This window comes from Vombatus ursinus, unplaced genomic scaffold (genome assembly GCF_900497805.2).
Source record: "Vombatus ursinus unplaced genomic scaffold, bare-nosed wombat genome assembly UNPS02014773.1, whole genome shotgun sequence".
NCBI lineage: Eukaryota > Metazoa > Chordata > Mammalia > Diprotodontia > Vombatidae > Vombatus > Vombatus ursinus.
This window is the reverse complement of record NW_020954551.1, coordinates 19,711,796-19,732,503: the sequence shown is the minus strand read 5'-3', so window position 1 is coordinate 19,732,503 and position 20,708 is coordinate 19,711,796. Positions and strand designations below refer to the sequence as shown.

At 40.8% G+C, this 20,708-nt stretch overlaps 1 protein-coding gene across 1 annotated transcript in view; it reads left to right on the top strand.

Annotated features, from left to right (window-relative positions):
* The first annotated feature begins 626 nt into the window (after positions 1 to 626).
* Positions 627 to 20,708, top strand: part of SHQ1 (SHQ1, H/ACA ribonucleoprotein assembly factor) — a 102,736-nt gene continuing 82,654 nt past the window's right edge. The window contains exons 1-6 of the mRNA XM_027863863.1: positions 627 to 779; positions 5,714 to 5,778; positions 7,923 to 8,045; positions 9,020 to 9,177; positions 12,831 to 12,943; positions 18,804 to 18,934. Of these exons, the coding sequence (XP_027719664.1) occupies positions 637 to 779; positions 5,714 to 5,778; positions 7,923 to 8,045; positions 9,020 to 9,177; positions 12,831 to 12,943; positions 18,804 to 18,934 (733 nt within the window). The 5' untranslated portion in view covers positions 627 to 636. The remainder of the gene's footprint in view (positions 780 to 5,713; positions 5,779 to 7,922; positions 8,046 to 9,019; positions 9,178 to 12,830; positions 12,944 to 18,803; positions 18,935 to 20,708) is intronic.

Genomic DNA, 20,708 nt, shown 5'->3' with positions numbered 1-20,708 from the left:
AAAGGAGGGCAGAGTGGGGAGCGGAAGGGGGAATTGCGGACCCCCGCCGGAAGGCTCCTCAGAGGCCGCGAGTCCCGGCCTCTTATTTCCAGCTGGGGAAGCCGAGGCCCAGAGCGCCGCCGCGGCCTGGTCAGGGTCCTCTGGGCCCGGGCCGGGAAGGAAGGAAATGACTGGAGGGCGTACAAAGCCCAGCAGAGCCGGGTCCCAGGCGCGGCAGCGCCACCCCCTCCGTGACCTCTGCTCCGCCCCCCCCTTATCTCCTCTCCTCCTCACGCCAGCAGCTGCCGCGTCCCCATGGCAACCGAAGGCGGGACTTCCTGACTGCTCTAGCGCCGTTTCCGCCGAGTCCCGGAAATCCAACGCTAAGTCAGTGAAGGAAGGAGCGCATGCGGCGTTGTCCTGACGACCCCGGCGTGCGTTCCTCCACTCCTCGGTTGGGGGCGAGAAATTTCAGCGTTTGCGTCTGTCTGCATCCTCGAAGAGGGCATCTCTTCTATGGGGATAGGTTTTCGGTAGCAGAGTTACCCATCATCTCCCGCTTAGTCTGTGGCTTCCTTGTGCGTGCGGTCTTCGCGGTGGGGGGTCCGCCGTCTGGCCAATCCATCCTCGAGCCGTCGATCGCGCCCTCGCCGCGTCATGATCACGCCCGCGTTCGAGTTGAGCCAGGACGCCGAGTCGCTGACGATCGCCATCCGCGTGCCCTACGCGCGCGTCTCTGAGTTCGAGGTCTACTTCGAGGGCGTCGATTTCAAGTTCTACGCCAAGCCGTACTTCCTTAGGCGAGTGCGGGCGGGGCCGGGCGAGGAGCGCCCAGCGGGGTGCCCCCCGCCAGGAGAGCGGGAGGGGGGAGGGGAGGAAGCGTGACAGTCCGCGAGGAGGACGGACAGCGCGCGTGGGAGCCAGAGGGCCGGTCTGCGGGGTGAATGCAGGGAGGCTTCCTAGCATCGGGGTCGTGGGGACGTGGGTGAGCTTGCTTTCTTAAGCACCAACTTAAAAAAACAAACAAACCCCCAAACTTAACGAGGCACCTTAACTGGAAGGAATGGGTGAAACCGTTTACTCGAAAGAAAGCGCCACGCGTGGGGCCTCCAGCCTGTCGATTCTGTCACTTTTCTGCTCCCCCTGATGGTGAAGCTCTTCTTGGTTGGTGTCTTTGTGAAAATCCATTTTCGTCGCCTTTTGTTCCCCTTCTTTGCCTCTTTTTGTATCCCCAGCCCCTAGTGCAGTGCACGGCACGTAGCACAAAATAAATGTTCATTAAACCTCCTTGCAGCCTCCCCGTAAACAAAAGAACAAAAACAAGAGGGAAAAAAAGGTTGGGAAAAACTAACTGGGAGAAGTCTGACGTCTGCCGTGACTCTTTAGTGCCAAAATCTGGAAGGAGAACCGAATTTGTGGGCAGACTTGGTTTCACACCTCAACCCTGCTTCTTTGCCACCTGTGTGACTTGGTGCAAATTCACTTTACTTCTCAGATTCCTTATCTGTAAAATGAAGGGTTTGGCTTAGATAACCTCCAGGGCCTTTCCCGCTCTGAGTCTGATCTTTGTAGAGGAAATAAAATGCCAGCTAGTCAGTTTCCAGTGCTTGCAAAATATTCAGATGTGCCTGTGATCTCGCTGACGGCTTTGTGTCTTTGTAGCTCAGTTACATAGTTGTAGGTACTTAATATAATGCTCGTTGAGACTAATTGAATTGGTGTTAAGTATTCCCTCACAACCCATCCTTGCAAACAGCTCTTTCTGGCCTCTCTAGGCTTATTCATTTTCATGGAATGGGTTCAAGCATCAGGTTTTAATTTAAGATACCTTCCATCAGTGGATGATGATTTTGTTTCTTTCCTGAGCTCTCTTCTCCCTCTATACCATTTTCACTTGGTAATCTCATAACTCCCAAGGCTTCAGTTATCTCTATGCTGATTATTCTCAGATTTGCTTATCTAGCCCTGACCTCCAGACTCAAATCTCCAGTTGCCCATTAGGTATCTCAAACTGGATGCCCCAGAGACATCTTAAACTCAACATATCCAACAACATAATCCAAAACTGAACTTATCTTTCCTGTGGAACCCTCCCTGTCTTCTGAGCTGCCCTCTTACAGTAGCCAAGGGCACCACCAATCCTTCAGGTACTCAGGCTTATAACATGTAGGTGTCATCCTTGATTTCTCACTCTCTCCCTCCAGTCTAATGTGTTGCCAAGGCCTGCCAATTTTACCTTTATAATTTCATTTCAATTCAGTAAACATTTATTGAGTGCCTTCTTTGTGTCAGGCACTGTGCTTAGTTCTGGGGATGCAAATAAGAAAGACAGCCCTTGGCCTCAAGGAGCTTACAATCTAAGGGGGAAGACAAAGCATAAGAGAATGCTGGAAAGGGGAGGTGGGGGTGTAGAATATCTCTGGAATTCACTACCTCTTCTCCTTTGACATGCCATCATTACTTCATAGCTGCACTATTGCAATGGCCTGCTGGTTGGGCTCCCTGCCTCAAATCTCTTCAGGTCTCAGTCCACCTGCCACTCAGTTGTCCCTCTTTTTTAATCAATTCCAGTCACTCCCTATCACCTCCTGGGTCCTTTGGCACCCAAAGTCCTTCACAACCTGACCCCCTCCTACCTTTCCAGTCTTCCTGTACCTTACTGCCCTATTTCTTCCTGCTCCCCCAACTCTGCTAGCCAGTGACTGGCCTCCCTGCTGTTTCTTGAACCGGGCACTCCATTTCCAGACTCTGGTCATTTTCCCTGAATTCTTCATGCCAGTAATAGTCTCCTCCTTCTCCTCATCTCTGCCTCCTGGCTTCCTTCAAGTCTCTGCTACAATCCTAGAAGCCTTTCTGGACCTCCTTAAAGCTGGTGTTTTCCCTCTAAGATGATCTCTGGTTTATCTTATCTATATGTTGTTTGTACATAGTTACTTTTATGTTGTCTCTCCCCCATTAGATTGTGAGGTCCTTGAGAACAGGGACCGCCTTTGACCTTGCTTTGTATCCCCAGTGCCGGCACATAGTAGGTCCTTAATAAATGCCTCTTGGTTGACTGACTGGAGAATAAATTATAGAGGAAATTGACCAGATGTAGGAAAATCAGCCCTGGGCTATTGTAGTAGGTCAATTGAGAGAACCTGAACTCTATTTCTTGATTGTGCTATGAGTGGAGTAAAAGGTATTAAGGGACTTAAGATGGATGAGGCACTGTGGTAAGTGCTGGTGATACAGAGAAACTAAAAACCAACACAGTTTCTGCCCTTAAGAAGCTCCTGTCCTAATGGCAGACACTTCCTTTAAGTCACAACTACAATCCCATCTTTTATGGAAAAAAGCCTTGTAGGGCAGCTAGGTAGTACCGTGGATAGAGTGTGGAGTCAGGAAAGTTCGTCTTTGTGAGATCAAATCTGGCCTCAGACACTTCCTAGCTTTGTGACCCAGGGCAAGTCGCTTAACCCTGTCTGCCTCAGTTCCTCATCTGTAAAATGAGCTGGAGAAGGAAATGGCAAACCGCTCCAGTATCGGCCAAGACAACCCCAAATGGGGTCATGGAAAGTCGGACATGACTGAAACGACTGAACAACAACAGACGACAACAATCCCTCTTAATTCTAGTGCCTTCTCTCTGTTACTTATTTCTTAGTTATCCTATATGTATCTTACTTTGTATGTTATTTGTTTGCATGTTGTCTCCTGTGTTAGATTGTAAGGTCCTCGAGGACAGGGACTGTGTTTTGCCTCTTTTGGTGTCCCCCACCCCTTATCACAGTGCCTGGCGCATAGTAGGCACTTAAATGCTTATTGATTGATTGCTTTAAATAGCTCCAATATGCACATTCAAGATACGTACATTGTAAATGGAAGGCAATCCCAGAGGGAAGGCATCATGGGAAACTGACGAGGGGACACTAGAAAAATCCTCTTTCAAAAAGTGAGATTTGAGACATTTTGAAGGAAGGCAAGAGGTGGAAGTGAGTAGAAGGAGTATTGGAGGTGAGAGTGAGTGCCGCTGCTCAGGCATGGAGTCGAAAGATGTCCTTGATAAGACGCAGGAAGGGGCCAGGCTCAGAAGGGCTTTAAAAGTGAAAGGACTGTATTTCTGTTTGATCCTGGAGGCCATGGAGAGTGTACTGAGTAGGAAGGCTTGACGTGGTCAGCTTGCACTTTAAGAAGGTCACAGTGGTGTGGGGGAGGTGCACGAGGCAGGGAAACCAGGAGCAGGAGACCTTATGAAGGTAGAAAGGATAAGGTTAGCAACAGATTAGATTTGTGGAGGGAGTATGAGACAGGAATAGAGGATGTCACCTAGGGAGAGAGCCTTGGCGACTTGTAAGTGTCCTTAACAGTAGTAGGGAAGTTGGGAAGAGGGAAAAGTTTATGGGTAAAGATAATGAGTCGTGTCTGGGGACGTGTTAAGTTTAAGATTCCGACAGGTTGTCCAGGTCAAGATGTCGAAGAGGGAAATGACTGCAAGGTTGTGAATTTGAGTGACTAGAAAAAGGGTGTCCTTGGCAGAAACAGAAAGAAAGGTAGTGAGTTTCTTATTGGACATGTCAAGTTTGTTAGGCTAATGGAATATCCAGGCAGAGACGTCCACCAGGTGGTTAGGGATACAGCCTGGAGCTCCAGTAGAGAGGAGGGCTGGATGTGTAGATTTGGGAATAGTCTTCAGAGGATGTAATTTGGATTTGAGGGAGCTGATGAGATCACCAGGAAAGAGTGTAGACCTTTGAGGTACCATCCATACAGCAGAGGTGGGATGGGATGTAGATGCTGATACTGTAAAGAAGGCTGAGAAAGGGGCAGCTAGGTGGCACAGTTGGTAGAGCACTGGCCCTAAGGTCAGGAGGACCTGAGTTCAAATCCAGCCTCAGCCCAAACACTTGACACTTACTAGCTGTGTGACCCTGGGCAAGTCACTTAACCCCAATTGCCTACAAAATAAAGAAATAAATTGGAAAAAAAAAAGGCTGAGAAGTCTCAGCCAGACAAGTAGGAAAGGAATACCACTTAACAATAACTTAACGTTTATATGGCACCTTAGGGGTTGTAAAGTGCTTTACATATAGTAGTAGCTCACTTGAGTCTTAGAACTATCCTGTGAGGTAGAAGCTGTTATCACCATTTTACTGGTGAGGACATTGAGCCTGAGATGGGCTCCATGACTGGCCAAGGTCACACAGCTACTAAGTGTCTGAGGGAGGATTAGAAAAAACAGGTCTTTTTGAAGTCTTATTCAGGATTCTTTGCTACCCAGCTGCCAGTTTACTATATAATCCTGGTTAGTAAGCTGCTAATGAAAGATAGCATTGCCTGGTGGATAAAGGGCCAATGTTAGAATCAGAAGACTTAGTTTCAACTCCTGCCTTAAACAAAAACTGGCTAAATGACCCTGGACAAGTCCCTTAGCCTCTTAAACCCTCAGGCAACTTAGTTACCAGGGATATGGGAGTTTAGTGCAGTTTAAGTCAGATTTGTATTAGAGCTGGTAACCTGGGTTTGTGGGTGGTGATTCCATATCACCAAATTCACAGATCCACATCTTGCTTCCTCAAAGGGGAAAAAAAGATTAATAACTTGCAGAGTGATTATTTCATATGTGATTTTGTTCATTTTATTGGCCTTTTTTTAGGTAAGTGCTTTTCACTGGGATTTTTGTAATGTCGCTGAATAGCTCAAACACACTGCTGTTTGATTTAAGTGCTTAATAAAGTCTTTTTCAATTCCACAGATTAACTCTTCCTGGAAGAATTGTAGAAAATGGAGCTGAAGATGGTTCGTATGATGTGGATAAAGGTACACCATTGGATTCTTTATGCCAGGAATAACCACATCATTGTAACTTGAGGATCTCTAAGTGGAACTAGAATCAGTCTAATAAAATATGCTATTACTTTTTGTTTATTCCTTAATGTAGCATGTTTGACATTTTATTTTAATGCTTTTATTTGCCATTGTAATTTTAATCTACTTTATTTTATCATAATGTACCTTATCTATAAAATAAGAGAGTTGAACTAGATAATCTCTGAGCTTAGTCTCAGCTTTAGAGTTCTGTGATTTTATATTCTGTGTTAAATGGAATAATAAAAAGTGCTTTGAAACCTTTAAAGTGGAATCTGTCAGCTATGGTGGTGGTTATTAATCTATACTTACCCATTTTTTAGTTATCGAGAGATATTTAGGAGACATCATTTATGAACAGTGACCTTTGTTATGGAAGTGATAGCATAGCATCTTGATATTATTCTTGTGCAGTTTTAAAATTAAGACAAACTTTAATACCTTAGCTTGCTGGTATCCTGGAAATAATTATGAGTGACATTCAAAGACAGGTTCAATTTTCTTTACATAGTTTACAGGAAACTTCAAGTTTATCTCGCAACATAATACATTTGTTCACTTTATTTTCTCATTGCTAATACCTTATTTCAAGGCCTTTGACCTAGAAAATTGGAATAGATTTCTAACAAATGTATTTAATGTCTTGCTAATTTGTTCTGTACCGGGGTGGGGAACCTGCATCCTGGAGGCTTCAGGCCTTGGGTTCCCCATCCCTGTTCTATATATTGCTGCTAGGATAATCTTCCTTACCCACAGCTTTGACTGTGACATCCCTCGGCTCAAATTTTTTTGTTAACTCCTCATTTTCTGTCCAGTCTCTTTAGCCTGGCCCTCAGCAATCTGGCTACAGTGTATTTTTTGAGCCTGTCTCTATCAGTCATCCTGCCATCATTTTTAAAGCACCTACAATGTGACTAACACTGTGCTAACTGCTGGAGAAAAATGGGATTCCCTACCAACAAGGAGCATACATTCTAATGCAGATGTGAAATACATATAGAAGCAGGAGAATTACATATATGTAGTTATATAGAAGGTAGTTTAGGAGAGAGGGGACTAGTAATTGGGGGGATTAGGAAAGGCTTCTTGCAGAAGATGAGACTGTTTGAAGTGTCAGAAAGAAGGAAGCGCATTCCAGGCATGCAGATGGGAGCCTTGAGAGAAGGCCATTGTGGCTGGATCTTGGGGTGTCGGAGGAGAGAGAAATCACGTCCAAGAGGCTGGAGAGATAGGTTGAGATGAGGTTGTAGTGAAATTGATTGAAGATGGGAATCACATGGTCAGAGCTTCACTTGAGCAGTATCGCTTTGGCTTTGGCTGTAGTAGAGGAGGTGCCAGAGTTGGGAGAGACTTGTGGCAGCGTGGAGGCCACGTAGGAGGCTGTTGTAATTTAGGCTCCAGGTGGGGAGGAACTGGAAACTGTGAGTGAGAAACAGCAAGGTTCGTGACTGATTGGGTATGTGGGGTGAGGGAGGAATTTGGATGGTGAGGATGACGTTGAGGTTACCAACTTGGGAGACCGGGAGAATGGTGGTACTTTTTATAGAAATAGGGAAGTTTGGAAGAGGAAGGAGTGGGTTTAGGGTGAAAAACAATGAATTTAATATGGGACATGCTGAATTTGAGATATCCCCAGGACATTCAACTTGAAATGTATGACTGGTAATTGGTGAGGTAGGGCTGAAGCTTAGTGTGAAGCCTGGGACTGAATACATAGATTTGTGGGTCATCTGGATAAAGATGGTAATTAGTCCTACGGGAACTGGAGCTATAGGATGGAGATCTGCAAAGGAGGAAAGTGAAGTGAGAGCAAGGCTCACAGCCTGAGAAGATGCTGAGAAGTGGAGAGATTGGAGATCTCCATCAGGGTGATGAATGGGTTTGGAGGAGGGAGGCCTAGGGAGAGACAGAAATAATAGGAGTGATTTTCAGATAAAGGAATGACAGAGTTTTTAATTCAGGAATTTCTAGTTCACTGCTACATGCACTCTTTAGAAACAATTTTGAAATATTTGAAATTTTGTACTGTCTGCTAGATTGTATACTATGTGCTAACTTGTAAATCCTTTTAATTCAAAAATTATTTCATCTTTAAGGAATCTTTACTCTTCGGATGTCCAAAGAGACCCCTGGTCAGCATTTTGAGGGACTGGATATGCTGACATCACTCCTGGCATCAAAGAAATCCAGATCTGCAAAGCCACTTGTGGAAGTGACAGGTATGTATGTCCATTTCCATTAGGAACAGGAAAGCTTTTGGAATTGTTTGAGCAGCAGGAGGGTAGACATGATTGGTGGAGATGTGGAAGAGCAGGTCAGATGAGGGAACAGGGGTAAGTTTGTGGAAGGGAAGAAAAAAGTTGTGGTATATGTTTATAAAATGTACTGGGATTCCCCAGCTGGAAGAAAATGTTGCTTATGTAGTTATTTTTATGTTTTTTTCTCCCATTTCAGAGAATGTTACAAAATATGTGCTTATTTGCCTGAAGGTCGTGTTTTTTCATATATTTCTGGGCTTGGAGTCAGGGAGGCCCCAGTTCAAATCTGTCCTCAGATACTAGCTGGGGGATCAAAATTTATTGAGAAAAAAGGTTACTAAGAAAGTTTAGTCATAATTACAGCCATGGGGAAGCGGCTTCAGAAGATCACTTCTTTTTCACAGATTCAGTGTCTATGCTAGGCGGTGCTCTGTGTCATTCCAGTGGCCAGAGTTCAGCATCTCCGCGAAGTCCTCATGGTCGGAGGGGTCACTGGGCTTAGCCTTCTGCCAGCTGCTGTAGTTTCTATAGCAGTATAGCTAGTAGTTACTTCACCTGTGTTTGCTTCAGTTTTCTTATCTGTAAAATGGGAATAATAATAGCACCTGCCTCCCAGGGTTGTTGTGAGGTTCAAATGAGATATTTGTAAAGTGCTTAGCACAGCATCTGGCATGTAAAGTAAGTGCTGTATAAATATTAGCTGCCATTATTGTTGTTATTTTGCCATGCATTTTTTAAAAAGAAACACAAAAACCCTTCTATAAAGAATTAATTAGAAGAAAATTTCGAAGTGTAAGGTTAGGTCTTTTGGGAACTATGAAAAACTTGATGAACTTGACTTTCAACCACCATTGTGATGAATTTCTGATAAGAAAGTAATTTCCATAATATAATGAAAATAATCCTGTTTCCGTTATAATATTCAACATATTTAGGTTCTTCTGAGCTTCCTGTAGAGTCTAACGAAGATGAGGAAGACTTTGACTGGGAAATCGAACAGTCTCCTTATGAAGAATTAACAGAAAGTGACTTGAATTCACAGTGGCATTATGGGTTTGGAAACTTACGCACAGGAGTGTTTAAAAGATTGCAGGTTTGTTGTTTTCCTTTGAAGACTATCTAGGACTTTTCTCTTACATTTGAAATCAGTGTTTCTCAAACTTATAGTCACAGCACTTTCATTGAGTTTGACAAAAATGTGAGTTATTATTCAATGTTTATTGACTATTTTTATTATTATTCTAAGCTCCTAATGACAAGGGTGAAGCTAGGGGGTGCCATAGTGCACAGAGTGCTGGGCCTAGAGTCAGGGAAACCCCAGTACAAATCCAGCCTCAGACACTGACTAGCTGTGAGACACTGGGCAAGTCACTTCACCTCTATGTGCCTTAGTTCCCTCATCTGTAAAATGGTGATAATAGCACGTGCTTCCAAGTTGTTATGAGGATCAAATGAGATAATAATTGTAAAGGGCTTAGCACATGGCACCATGTAAATACTACTATTACCCAGTGGGCACCTGATATTTGTTAATAATAAATATAATATAGATGAAAAGAAAGGATGTCACAACAAAGAAAAGATACCATTTTCATTTACCCTTGCTTGAACATTATGCTACATTCTGAGGATAAATGAGAAAAAGGGAAGAGACTTTAAGTGATTTTCCCAAGGGATGTTATAGCATGAAAATATTTAAGAGCTACTGTCTTAGTCTTTTTTTTAAAGTAACATTTCTTAACAGCTTACAGGATCCAGTGTGTCCCAACAGACTTTGTGCGGTTTTAGTATCCTAAAGCTGCACTAAAACTTTTGGGACATCCTGTGCTTTGGTTTATTGGATGTTAATCTGTTGATGTAACTGTGAGAACAGGTGTGCAGTGCTCAGTCCTGGAGGAGGGAGGCCTGGGTTTTTTCCTGGCTCCTCCAGGGCTCTGCTGTGTGTTCTGTGGCTGGTAACTTAATTCTTCTGAGCCTCAGTTTTATTGTTGTGTGAAGGTCTGATAAGATCATGAAGGTACAAACATGGAAACAATGATTTACTTGGGATGTTACCTGTCATGAGACTTTCCTTAGGTAGTTAAATAAGAGGTTAATGATTTCCTGATGGGTTGCTGATATAAGTTAGGAATGCCTTAATGTTCTTTTAGTCCTCTCTCTGATGCCTATATAATATAGGATTTATTCTTTATTGGATTAGAACTGGTCTGTGCTTGTACTAAAATATGTTCCCTGAAAAGTAAATAGGTTAATAGAATCTCATTTAAAATTTTTTCCCATCTTATAAAAGGAGGCTTAATTAGTAGTCAAGTAAAGCCACCTGATCAATCTGTTTTGTCTTTCCAAAGGATTTTCCTTCAAGGTATAGGTTATATTAGATACGTGACCTCTTCATCATTTTTAGTTTCGAGATTCTATAAGATTATACTTTTTTCCTTTTGCATTAATTTTAACCATTATGTTCGTGAACATTAAGAAATTACTGGACTTCCCACAAATGTGTCCAAACTGAGGTGTCATAAAGAACACTTTTTTGGGGGAATGTTAATGTGGCATAAAGCTGTGTTTTATGGGTATGGGTCCAGAAATTAAAAAAAAAACTTGCATAGTTGGGTTTCTATGGAGGGGTCCTGTGTAATTTTACATACTCTATTTATGATAATCATTCTGTGTGATTAAAACAGATTTATAGCTTTAGACTAAAAATATGACCCTTTTAATAATTTATGCCAGTAATGCAGTTGGAAGAAATTGAAATAATTGCTGCATGAATAATAGCTTTGAGGAAATTGCTACTAATTCAAAATTGTAGATTTAAAGTCAACTTTAACATACTCTAAAATACTGCTTTCACATGTAAAATGACGAACGGGTGTATAGTTTGCTGCCTTTGGATGAGGCAGACCTCAGTTTTAGTCCCTCCTCCAGGGCTTATTATCCATGTAGCCTTGGGCAAGTCACTTAACGTCCCTGACATGAGGGTGGTAGGGCTTGAGGGCTTCTGTGGTGCTGTGACTCTCTAGGCCTGTTGCTGCCAGCATTTGGAGAAGGGGGATTGCACACAGAAGGCCACCAGCTGCCAGGGACTCCTGGGTGATCCCTTGAGTCTGTACTCCTCTCTCTCCACTTCTCTCTTTTAGCATGGAAATATCAGGGAGAAGACAATGAAAAATTAGATGCACAAATACTGCATCTGTGTACCTGGATCGCTGTCCGACTTTCAGTGCAATGGGTTGCTCTGCAGTGGAGGGTTTTAACAAACAGTCATTATTCTGAAATCCTGTTCCAGTACTCTTGGGGAGATGTTTTAAAGTGGGCCTGAAGATAAAACGAATGAGCCACCAGACAGAAGACTAGAGCAGTTAGCAAAGGCTTCCTTTCAAAGTCTCAGAAGCCACATTTGTCCTGTCTGGCCTGCTGCAGGGTCTCAGCTCCATCCACACGGGGGCAAAGTGCACCCCAACTTTCATGCTCGCAACACCCTCAGCTGGTGACGTGGGAGTGTGTGTGGTCCACTCCCATTCTCTTTGTTCCTGTCTCATTAGAGCTGCATGTAATTTGGACGTTCATTTTGGGCATATAGCTTTGGTACACGGCAATATTAAAGCCCTTTGGGGATTTCTGTCATTGCGTGTGTCATGTTGAACACCACAGCCACGGCTCTGGTCATGGCTTGCACCGGAGCATCCTTCGCTCTAGTGACTGCTGCTTGAAATGAGTGGTCTCCGGGAAGAGTTTGGAGTTGTTTCAAATGAGACAGTGGTTTACATTAGATCTGCTTTGTACTGCTTGGCTATTCTGCCTGTTGGAGGCTTTCTTCACCTCTCGCTAGTGTATAATTAGGATTTCGCCTGCCCACCGTGCATTTAATAATAACCAGCCTGTAGTAGTATCCCTCGTGTTAGTTCTGTAGACAGATTTCATCCCACAATGAGCTGTTGGAACCTGCTCCCAACTTGTCTTAGATTCACTTGTTGATTGTAGGATTGAACTATTTGTTCCTAGTGAGCAGTGTACTTACTGTAGCAGCGTACTTACTTTCTGTTTCAGTGTCTAGGTTGTTTGACCACGGCAAACCCCATCCATGAAACATATGCTACTGACCTCTCGAGGCTGTGAGGGGAACTCTTTGTAAACCGTCAGGTGCTGCCGTATGTAAATGTGGACACTTGTGGTTTCCTTTAGCTTTACCTATTTTGTTTTGGTTTGTAGCCATTTGGGGATATTGGTGAAGGCTTGTTGTCCTCATAAGCAGGGTCCAAAGGGAAATGGCCATCTAAGGAGTCTCCCTAGTATATGCCTATTTGGATTGGGACAAATACATGTGTGTAAGTGGAAAAATTTTATTGGAGACATTAATTTCTTGAAAATGCTTTTGTTTGTAGTTTTCTTTAGTTTCCTAAGTGAAAAATTCAAACATTTCTAATGAGGCATTTCTCTGTTAATAGACAGGAAAGCATTTTGAAAAGTTGTGAATGTAAGGAAGCATAATGAGTTTATTCAGTTTGATATATTGAATTTCCATTTAATTCAGTAGTAAATATCAGCTTACTCTAATGTATCTTCAGAGGGAGCTATTTAGTTCCTTTTTACTGATAGGATCAGGTACCATGTCTTACAGAATCAACTTACTGGTAAACCAGACTTCTTGTGTCTGATGTTTTGTCTGAACTCTGTGTCTCGAGGCTGACGTATGTATTTGAGGTGATGTGGTTCACTTTCTTCTTTTTAACTTACTGCCTCTAGGATGAATTGAGTGATGTCATTGATGTCAAAGAGCCAGACTCCACTCCCCCAGCCGAACGAAGGCAGAAGCGCCTAGCTGCTGAAGAGTCAAAATTTGATCCCGATCATTACCTGTAAGTACAATGTTAAGTTCTTCATACTCTTTTGAGCTTTTAGTGGGTGAAATAAAGTCATCAACATATTTCTTCCTCACTCCTCCCCTGGCCCCAGTTTTGAGAAGAAAATTTTGAAAATTGATTTTTTTGGGGGGAAATAGTGATTTTGAAAATTTCATGGAGGCCATCGGATCTCACACTGGGAGGGATCATCTAGATCATCTAAGCCCACTCTCTTATTTTATAAATGAGGAAACTGCAGCCTAGTCACTTCTTGACCAAGTTACACAGGTTGTATGTAACAGCCCGAGTTTGAATTGAGGTCCCCTGCCTGCAAATCCAGACAGTCTCTCTTCTGTGATATGACTTTGACACAAGGTGCTTCTTCTAGCTTAACTGGCCATTGAGCTAATCTATGAGGGCGGTGCCTCTATGAGCTAAATATACATAACTGTAAATAGATGTGTAAAATGTTATTTCCTAGATGACTACCTTAGCAGCAGCAGAAGCTTTGAATAGATACTCCAAGCTTTGTTTGTCCAGGGTAAAATAGAATACTAAATTTAGTGAATAAGGATATTTTTGGTATTTCTATTATCAAGGCTAATCATTTAGTTGGTTTTTAAATGAAATGATCAAACCATGAGTACACAAAACTGCATCTGATTTTTCATAAGTATAGTTCAATTTTTACCTTCTTTGCATTTTATAGCAAAGGTCCAGGCTTAGCCAATACTTTTCATGAACTAAATTCTGTCTTCAGCTAATGAATAATTCTTCACCAAGGAAGTAAAAATAGAATGCTAATATAGATATTTAAGTGCATTTCCCTCTTGCTTCTGTTAGCTGTAGTCTACCTTTAACATTACAATTTTGCATTTTCTATGTCTTCTTGTCAAGATGTAGTTAAATAGTTCTTTAATAAAGGCCAGAGCTGAGTTTTGGAATCAAGAGGAAAACATGGCATAGTGGATAGAGTGTCAGACTTGGAGACAGGATGACCTGGGTTTGAATCCTGCCTGTTGTCTATGAATAATTCACCTCTCTTAACCTCAGTTTCCTTATTTCTAAAATGAGGATAATAATACCCATAGTACCTGTTTATACTGGTTTGTTGGTGAGACTCAAGTGAGATCAAGTGTGTAAAACTCTTTGGAAACCATAAAGTGCTTCGTTAATATTAGTTATTATTTTATCATATTGACTATAGTACTGCTCGGTTTTTTGGTCAAGCATCATAAAGTGATCCGGTAGCCCTCATTATTTTAAATCATCGTCATAGCAGGTTTTGGTATGTGTAGTTAAGTTTGTTATTCAAATCATTAAATGCCTTTGGGTATATACAACTTTGTGTATTTGTATTTATTTGAACTTACTGGGATTATTCAAACATTTGAAGATTTTAATAGTGCCAAAATATTAATTATGAATATATTTTAAAGAACTTTTCTGAATTTACCATTTTGACTGATTCATTACCTTGCAAAAGCTTTTCCAGATTATATTCTAAACATAAGCTCTCATTCCTGACAAATTTGCTTTTTTTTTTTTTTGGAAGCAAGTTTTTGACAATTGGAATCTGCTGTTAAAATTAGAGAAAGAACTTAACATTTTCCCCCAATTCCTTCTTATGTATGATCTGTGAATGCTTGCTGCTACTCTAGTAATTAATATTTTATCTCCTGTCACAGTATGAAACTAATTGGAATAAAGTATATCTTATGTGCAAATGCCATGTTCTATATGATACAGTGATAAGCAGCAAGACTTTGGGACATTTTAAGGGACAACGAGAGCAGGCTGTCTTTTATATGTTAGAGGACCTCAGAGGTTCTTCCCCATTTATGTTGCCATTTCTAATTATGTTTATCTCACCAATTGGTGGTTTTAAAGGTCTGCTGAAGAGCAATTTGAAGAAGCCCATTTAAATTCATGCTGAATATTTAAAGTGGAATCTTCATTGTCAGCAGATTTCTCAGGCAAGGGTAAGGGCATCACAAACATTTCTGAGAGAGGGGGAGCTTAATTAGAACAACGGCCTAGCTCTTGTAAAAGGGAACAGAAAAATAACTGCTTGGGCTAAGGACATTAAGAAATTTGGTTTTGTAGTCATTGAATTGTATTTTTCTTCATCTTTTTCCTTTTATCCAGAAGTTCATTACTTTAATTGGTGTGCAAGAACTAATCTTTTCTGTTTATTAACAAATAATAGCTCTTTTTGCCGTAACCTCTGAAAAGAATATTTTCAGTTAAGACGAAAAAATGAGGAAAATGGGAGAATGGAAGGTATGGTCTTGTCCCATTTGGTGTCCTAGATATTCGAAGTTTCAAATTTCAGCCATTTTACAGATTGTTACAGATGATTGTGTGTTAGCTGCTAAATAGTACACTTGTTGATTGTAGATGTGAATTATTTACTTCATGTATTTTGATGCTAGCCTAACTTCTTGTGCAAACATACTGATTCTTTTCATTCCCAACTGGTGTGTGAACTCAGAAAAATAGTAGTTTAGAAAAAGTGTGTCCCTTTCTCCTATTTATGTCTTTGGTTTATTGTCTTGGGGATCCTAGAAATAAAAAAAGTGATTTACAAAAATGGGAAACTGCCAAGGTAAATGGGATACTATTTAAAATGTTAGGCTTGGGGAAATGGTTATAGGTGAAATTCTCCCAATTCAATGTAATATGAATAATCTGAATGAGTGAAAAGGCTGAAATGTGTAATTTCCTTTTTAAAGAACTGTGCTTATATTGCTGCCTTTCTATGAAAAGTTCTAGTTCTGCCCATTTCTCCCTGAATCAGTTCATATTCCCCAGGTTCCCTGAAATCAGTGATTTTGTCATTTCTTCCAGCACTGGAATATTCAGTCACATTCATATTCCACAGCTTGTTCAGCCATTCCCCATTTGTGACATACATAATTATTGGGGTTAATATAAATTCACCTTCGTCTCCTATCTTACTCCATCTGCTCCTGAATTATTATGTAGGCATACCCTGCCTAGAGTCATTAATTATTCTGTGAAACAGAATGTTAGAAGGAACAAAGTTACAGATAGTTCAGTAAGACCATGTTATACATGAAAGAGAGGTTCCTGGGGGAGGAGTAGAATTGATTATAAAAGCACACATGTCCATCTGTACAAGTTCACATGCACATCCGTGGGTGTAAAAGGTCTTGAAAGAGATCTGAGATCGTTTTCCTAAATTGAAGCGCCAGACTGAACTCTCACCTAGTCCTTTTGTAGTCTGCAAAGAGGTGCTGAAGTCACCAAGAAATGTGAAGGGAAGAACAGGCTATTTGGGGATTTGGTTTCCTTTCAGCTTGAAAGAAGAATAAGCTCTGAACCACAGGTGGGGGTGGGGGTGGGGGTGAGGCAGGCGTAAGACAAAGGAACAGCAGTGGTGTCAGATAGGAGCCATCTCAGTGGCATCATAGAGAGGAATAGGAGTGTAGAGAAATAGAGACCTCTCAGAGATTCCTAATTGTTTTGAAGTAAGAAATTTACTGTATGATTTGTGAGTTTGATGATGGATCCCAAACCATTATGTTAGGATTTCATAATGTTGTGGTAAAATTTGCTTAAAAAATATAAATCTTGTGAAAAATCACCAATTAAGGAAGTAGTACATGGGTTATTCCTATAAAATGAGGCTTGTGTATCAGAATTTTGACTGGAGTCATCAAAGAAAGTTTGAAATATGTTCAGTATACTTTGCCTCCGAGGCAAGAAAATGAACAAATACATTTTGGAATAATAGAATTTGAAAGAATAAGGGATTTGACTTTAATTGATTGGATTTTTAACTGAATTTTATTGGGTGAAATCTTGTCAGAAAGTGTGTTCTCAGAGAGGTAGGTACACTTATGATGTGCTGGTGATTTTCTAGTTAAAGTATAAATTGAATTTGGTCTTTATCTGAAATTTTCCTGGTAGCTGAGTACTGTCGGGTATGCATTGCCTTAATTATATTTTATGCAGAATGCCCATAGGGCCTTTTGGTAATAGTGTTTTTTAGTATTTTCCATTACATTCTCTTCTATTTAAGGCATTTTTTGGTAGATGGAGTGGTTTCCCCTGTTATAATCTTAAATTCTGCTAATGTTGCATTTCTAAAGTCATCTTGAATGTCATTGATTTAAGCATTTGAACAGTTGTAAAAGTAATTTTAAAGAAAGTCAAAAGTCACTGCAAATACTACATGTAATCAGCCTACCAAGTTATTGTACATTTGATCTTGTGATGGTCAGTATTGATATTAATATTAATAATAATGAAAAGTAATTGCTAACATTTAAATCATGTTTTAAGATTTGTAAAGCACTTTACATATATTATCTCATTTTATTTGATCTTTACAACAGCCCTTCCAGTTAGGTTCTGTTATTAGCCCCATTTTTACAGCGGAGAAAACTGAGGCAGACCGAGTTGCCCAGGGACACACAACTAGAAAGTATCTGAGGCCAGATTCAGACTCTAAATCTACTACTCTTTAAGTAGTACTCAAATTAGAACAGCCTGTAGGACTTCATTTGCATGCCGTGAATTTTTCTTGCAGCCTTTTTCTTCCCTGTCTTCCCCATTTTAAAATGGCCTAGTTAGCCCTCCTTTCTGCTTAGTCCTTCTTTTCAGTTTGGACTACAAGTAGAGGTCAGTGCCGTAACTTTGGGACTGACGCGAAGCTGCAAGAGCAGTTCTCTAAGTACTATCTTATCTCTCTAGCATAAAGAGTTTTCTGCTTTCTTTGAAGTGATAACTAAGCCTTTAAGTTGAATGATTAATGAGAATGTGAAAGCAATTTCCCAAGGGAGTGTTCTGTTCTTGTAGTTTCCCCTGATGCCATGCCACTTTCTTCTACCAGGGAGTGAAAAAAGTGTGTACAAGTCTGAGAGCTGTTCTCTGTCTCTGGGGGTAGAAAAAAGCAGGAACAATTAGGGAAAAACCACACAATGGAAGAACCAACCCCATGGGGGAAAGGTGAATATAACTTTCCCTTTCTCTCTTTTGTCTGCCTGCTTGTCAGTAGCTACAGTAACTAAAATTAATTAATTTGCCGAGCTCCTCCTCTGTGCATCACCATCGTTATATTAAGAACTGCTTTACACTGCTTTGGAAAAAAAGGAAAAGACTCCAAAGTGTCAGTAGATGGTGGGTGGCTGTCTGTAGATTCTTAGTACTGCTTGAGTCTTTGTGTTGATTTTTTTTCCTCTTTGATTGAAAAACCTCCCTGCTTATAATGGCCTTACTGACACCTGATGTGTGGAGCAGCATCAGACAATTGGATGCTGCCAGATCTAGGACTTCGACATGTTCCACATCTCCACTTTGGAATACTTATGAAAGAGAGAGGGGGGGTGTGTCATGTGCTTTTACTTTTTGAAAATATTAGGAATATGGGAGGCCCCTTGTGTAGTGTATGTTTCTCCTTGGTTACATAGTAACCAAGTAACTAAGAAAAAGTTAAGTGTAATTAGAAATTACTACGAGTATGTATTGGACATACCACCTTTTCTTCTAGGACCATTGATGTTGTTCAGTCCTTTTCAGTGTGTATGACTCTTTGTGACCTTATTTTTTCTTGGAAAAGACACTGGAGTGGTTTGCCTTTTCCTTCTTCAGCTCATTTTACAGGTGAGGAAACTGAGGCAAACAGAGTTAAGTGACTTGCCTGGGGTCCCTCAGCTGGTAAGCATCTGAAACCAGATTTGAACTCAGGCACATGAGTCTTCCTTGACTCCAGGCCTGGCATTCTATCCACTAGCTGGATTCTAGGATATGTGTATTCAGTTTGAAGTGGCTTATTGAAAGAAAGATTCAAAATAAAAAAAAAAGATGTGACAGTTTATTATAACAAGCACATTCCCTGTTTTTCTAGAGCGGACTATTTTGAAGATGAAGCTATTCGAAAAGTTTTGAAGTACAAGCCTTGGTGGACTATAGCATTTGCAAAAATGATGGCCTCTCCCGAAAGGAGTCAGGAGCAGAGTAATCAAGAAGCATTTCAGGGTAAACTCACAATTCATAGAGCTGGCTTGTTTTGGTTTGTTCTCATTAGGTGTCCAGTTTTATGATATTTATCCCCATCTGGTAACTTTCTGACTAAATACACAGATGTGACTGCCCTGTAGTGCAGAGATGAGGTTTTGATTTCTTCTCCTAAAGTCCTCTTCCAGTCTTTTCCATGGCATTGAGGGGATTCTGGGTTTTCTTTTCTTTCTTTTTTTTTTTTATACTTTGTGAACATTTCTCTTTTTATTTTTTTTTATTTTTTATTTTTATTTTTTTTTTCATGTGAAAACATTTTTTTTTAAACATGTGTTTTTAAAACGTTGGGTTCCAAATTTTCTCCCTTCCTTCCTCCCCACCCACCCTCATTGATAAGGCAAGCAACTAAATGTAGGTTATATATGTGCAGTTATGCAAAACACTTCCATAGTAGACATGCTGTGAAAAACTAACTCTATTTCCCTTAATCCTATCCTGCCCCCCCATTTATTCTATTCTTTCTTTTGACCCTGTCCCTCCTCAGAAGTCTTTGCTTCTGATTACCCCCTTTCCCAATCTGCCCTCCTCTTTGTCATTCCCCTACTCTCTTGTCCCCTTCCCCCCCTATTTTCCTGTAGGGTAAGACAGATTTCCATACCCAATTGAGTGTGTATGTTATTCCCTCCTTAAGTCAAATCCTATGAGAATAAGATTCACTCATTCCCTCTCACCTTCCCCCATTTCCCCTCCATTGTAAGAGCCTTTTTTTCTGTTTTTTTTTTGTGAGATAATTTACCCCTTTCTACCTCTCCCTTTCTCCTTTTCCTAGTATAATCCTCTCTCATCCCTTAATTTTATTCTCCAGATATGACCCCTTCATCTTCAAATCACCTGGTGCCCTCTATCTGTCTATCTATCTCTACATATATGTACGTACATATAATTTTTTCCCTCCAACTACCCTAATACTGACAAAGGTCTCATGAGTTACAAATATCATCTTCCCTGCAGGAATGTAAACAGTTCAGCCTTAATAAGTCTCTTATGAGTTTCTCTTTCCTGTTTACTTCTTCATGTTCCACTTGAGTCTTGTATTTGAAAATCAAATTTTCTATTCAGCTCTGGTCTTTTCATCAAGAATGCTTGAAAGTCCTCTGTTTCACTGAATGACCATTTTTAACCCTGTAGGATTATACTCAGTTTTGCTGGGTAGGTGATTCTTGGTTGCAGTCCCATCTCCTTTGCCCTCTGGAATATTACATTCCATGCCCTGCAGTCCCTTAATGTAGAAACAGCTAAATCTTGTGTTATCCTGATTGTGTTTCCTCCATACTTGAATTGTTTCTTTCTGGCTGCTTGTAATATTTTCTCCTTGACCTGGGAACTCTGAAATTTGACTACAATATTCCTAGGAGTTTTCCTTTGGGGATCTCTTTCAGGAGGAGATCGGTGGATTCTTTCAATTTCTGTGTTGCCCTCTGGTTCTAAAATATCAGGGCAGTTTTCCTTGATAATTTCTTGAAAGATGATGTCTAGGCTCTTTTTTTGATCATGGCTTTCAGATAGTCCAATAATTTTAAAATTCTCTCTCCTGGATCTATTTTCCAGGTCAGTTGTTTTTCCAATGAGGTATTTCATATTGTTTTCTAATTTTTCATTCTTTTGGATTTGTTTTACAGTGTCTTGATTTCTCATAAAGTCACTAGCTTCCAATTGCTCTATTCTAATTTTTAAGGAAGTATTTTCTTCAGTAATCTTTTGGGCTTCCTTTTCCATTTGTCCAATTTTGCTTTTT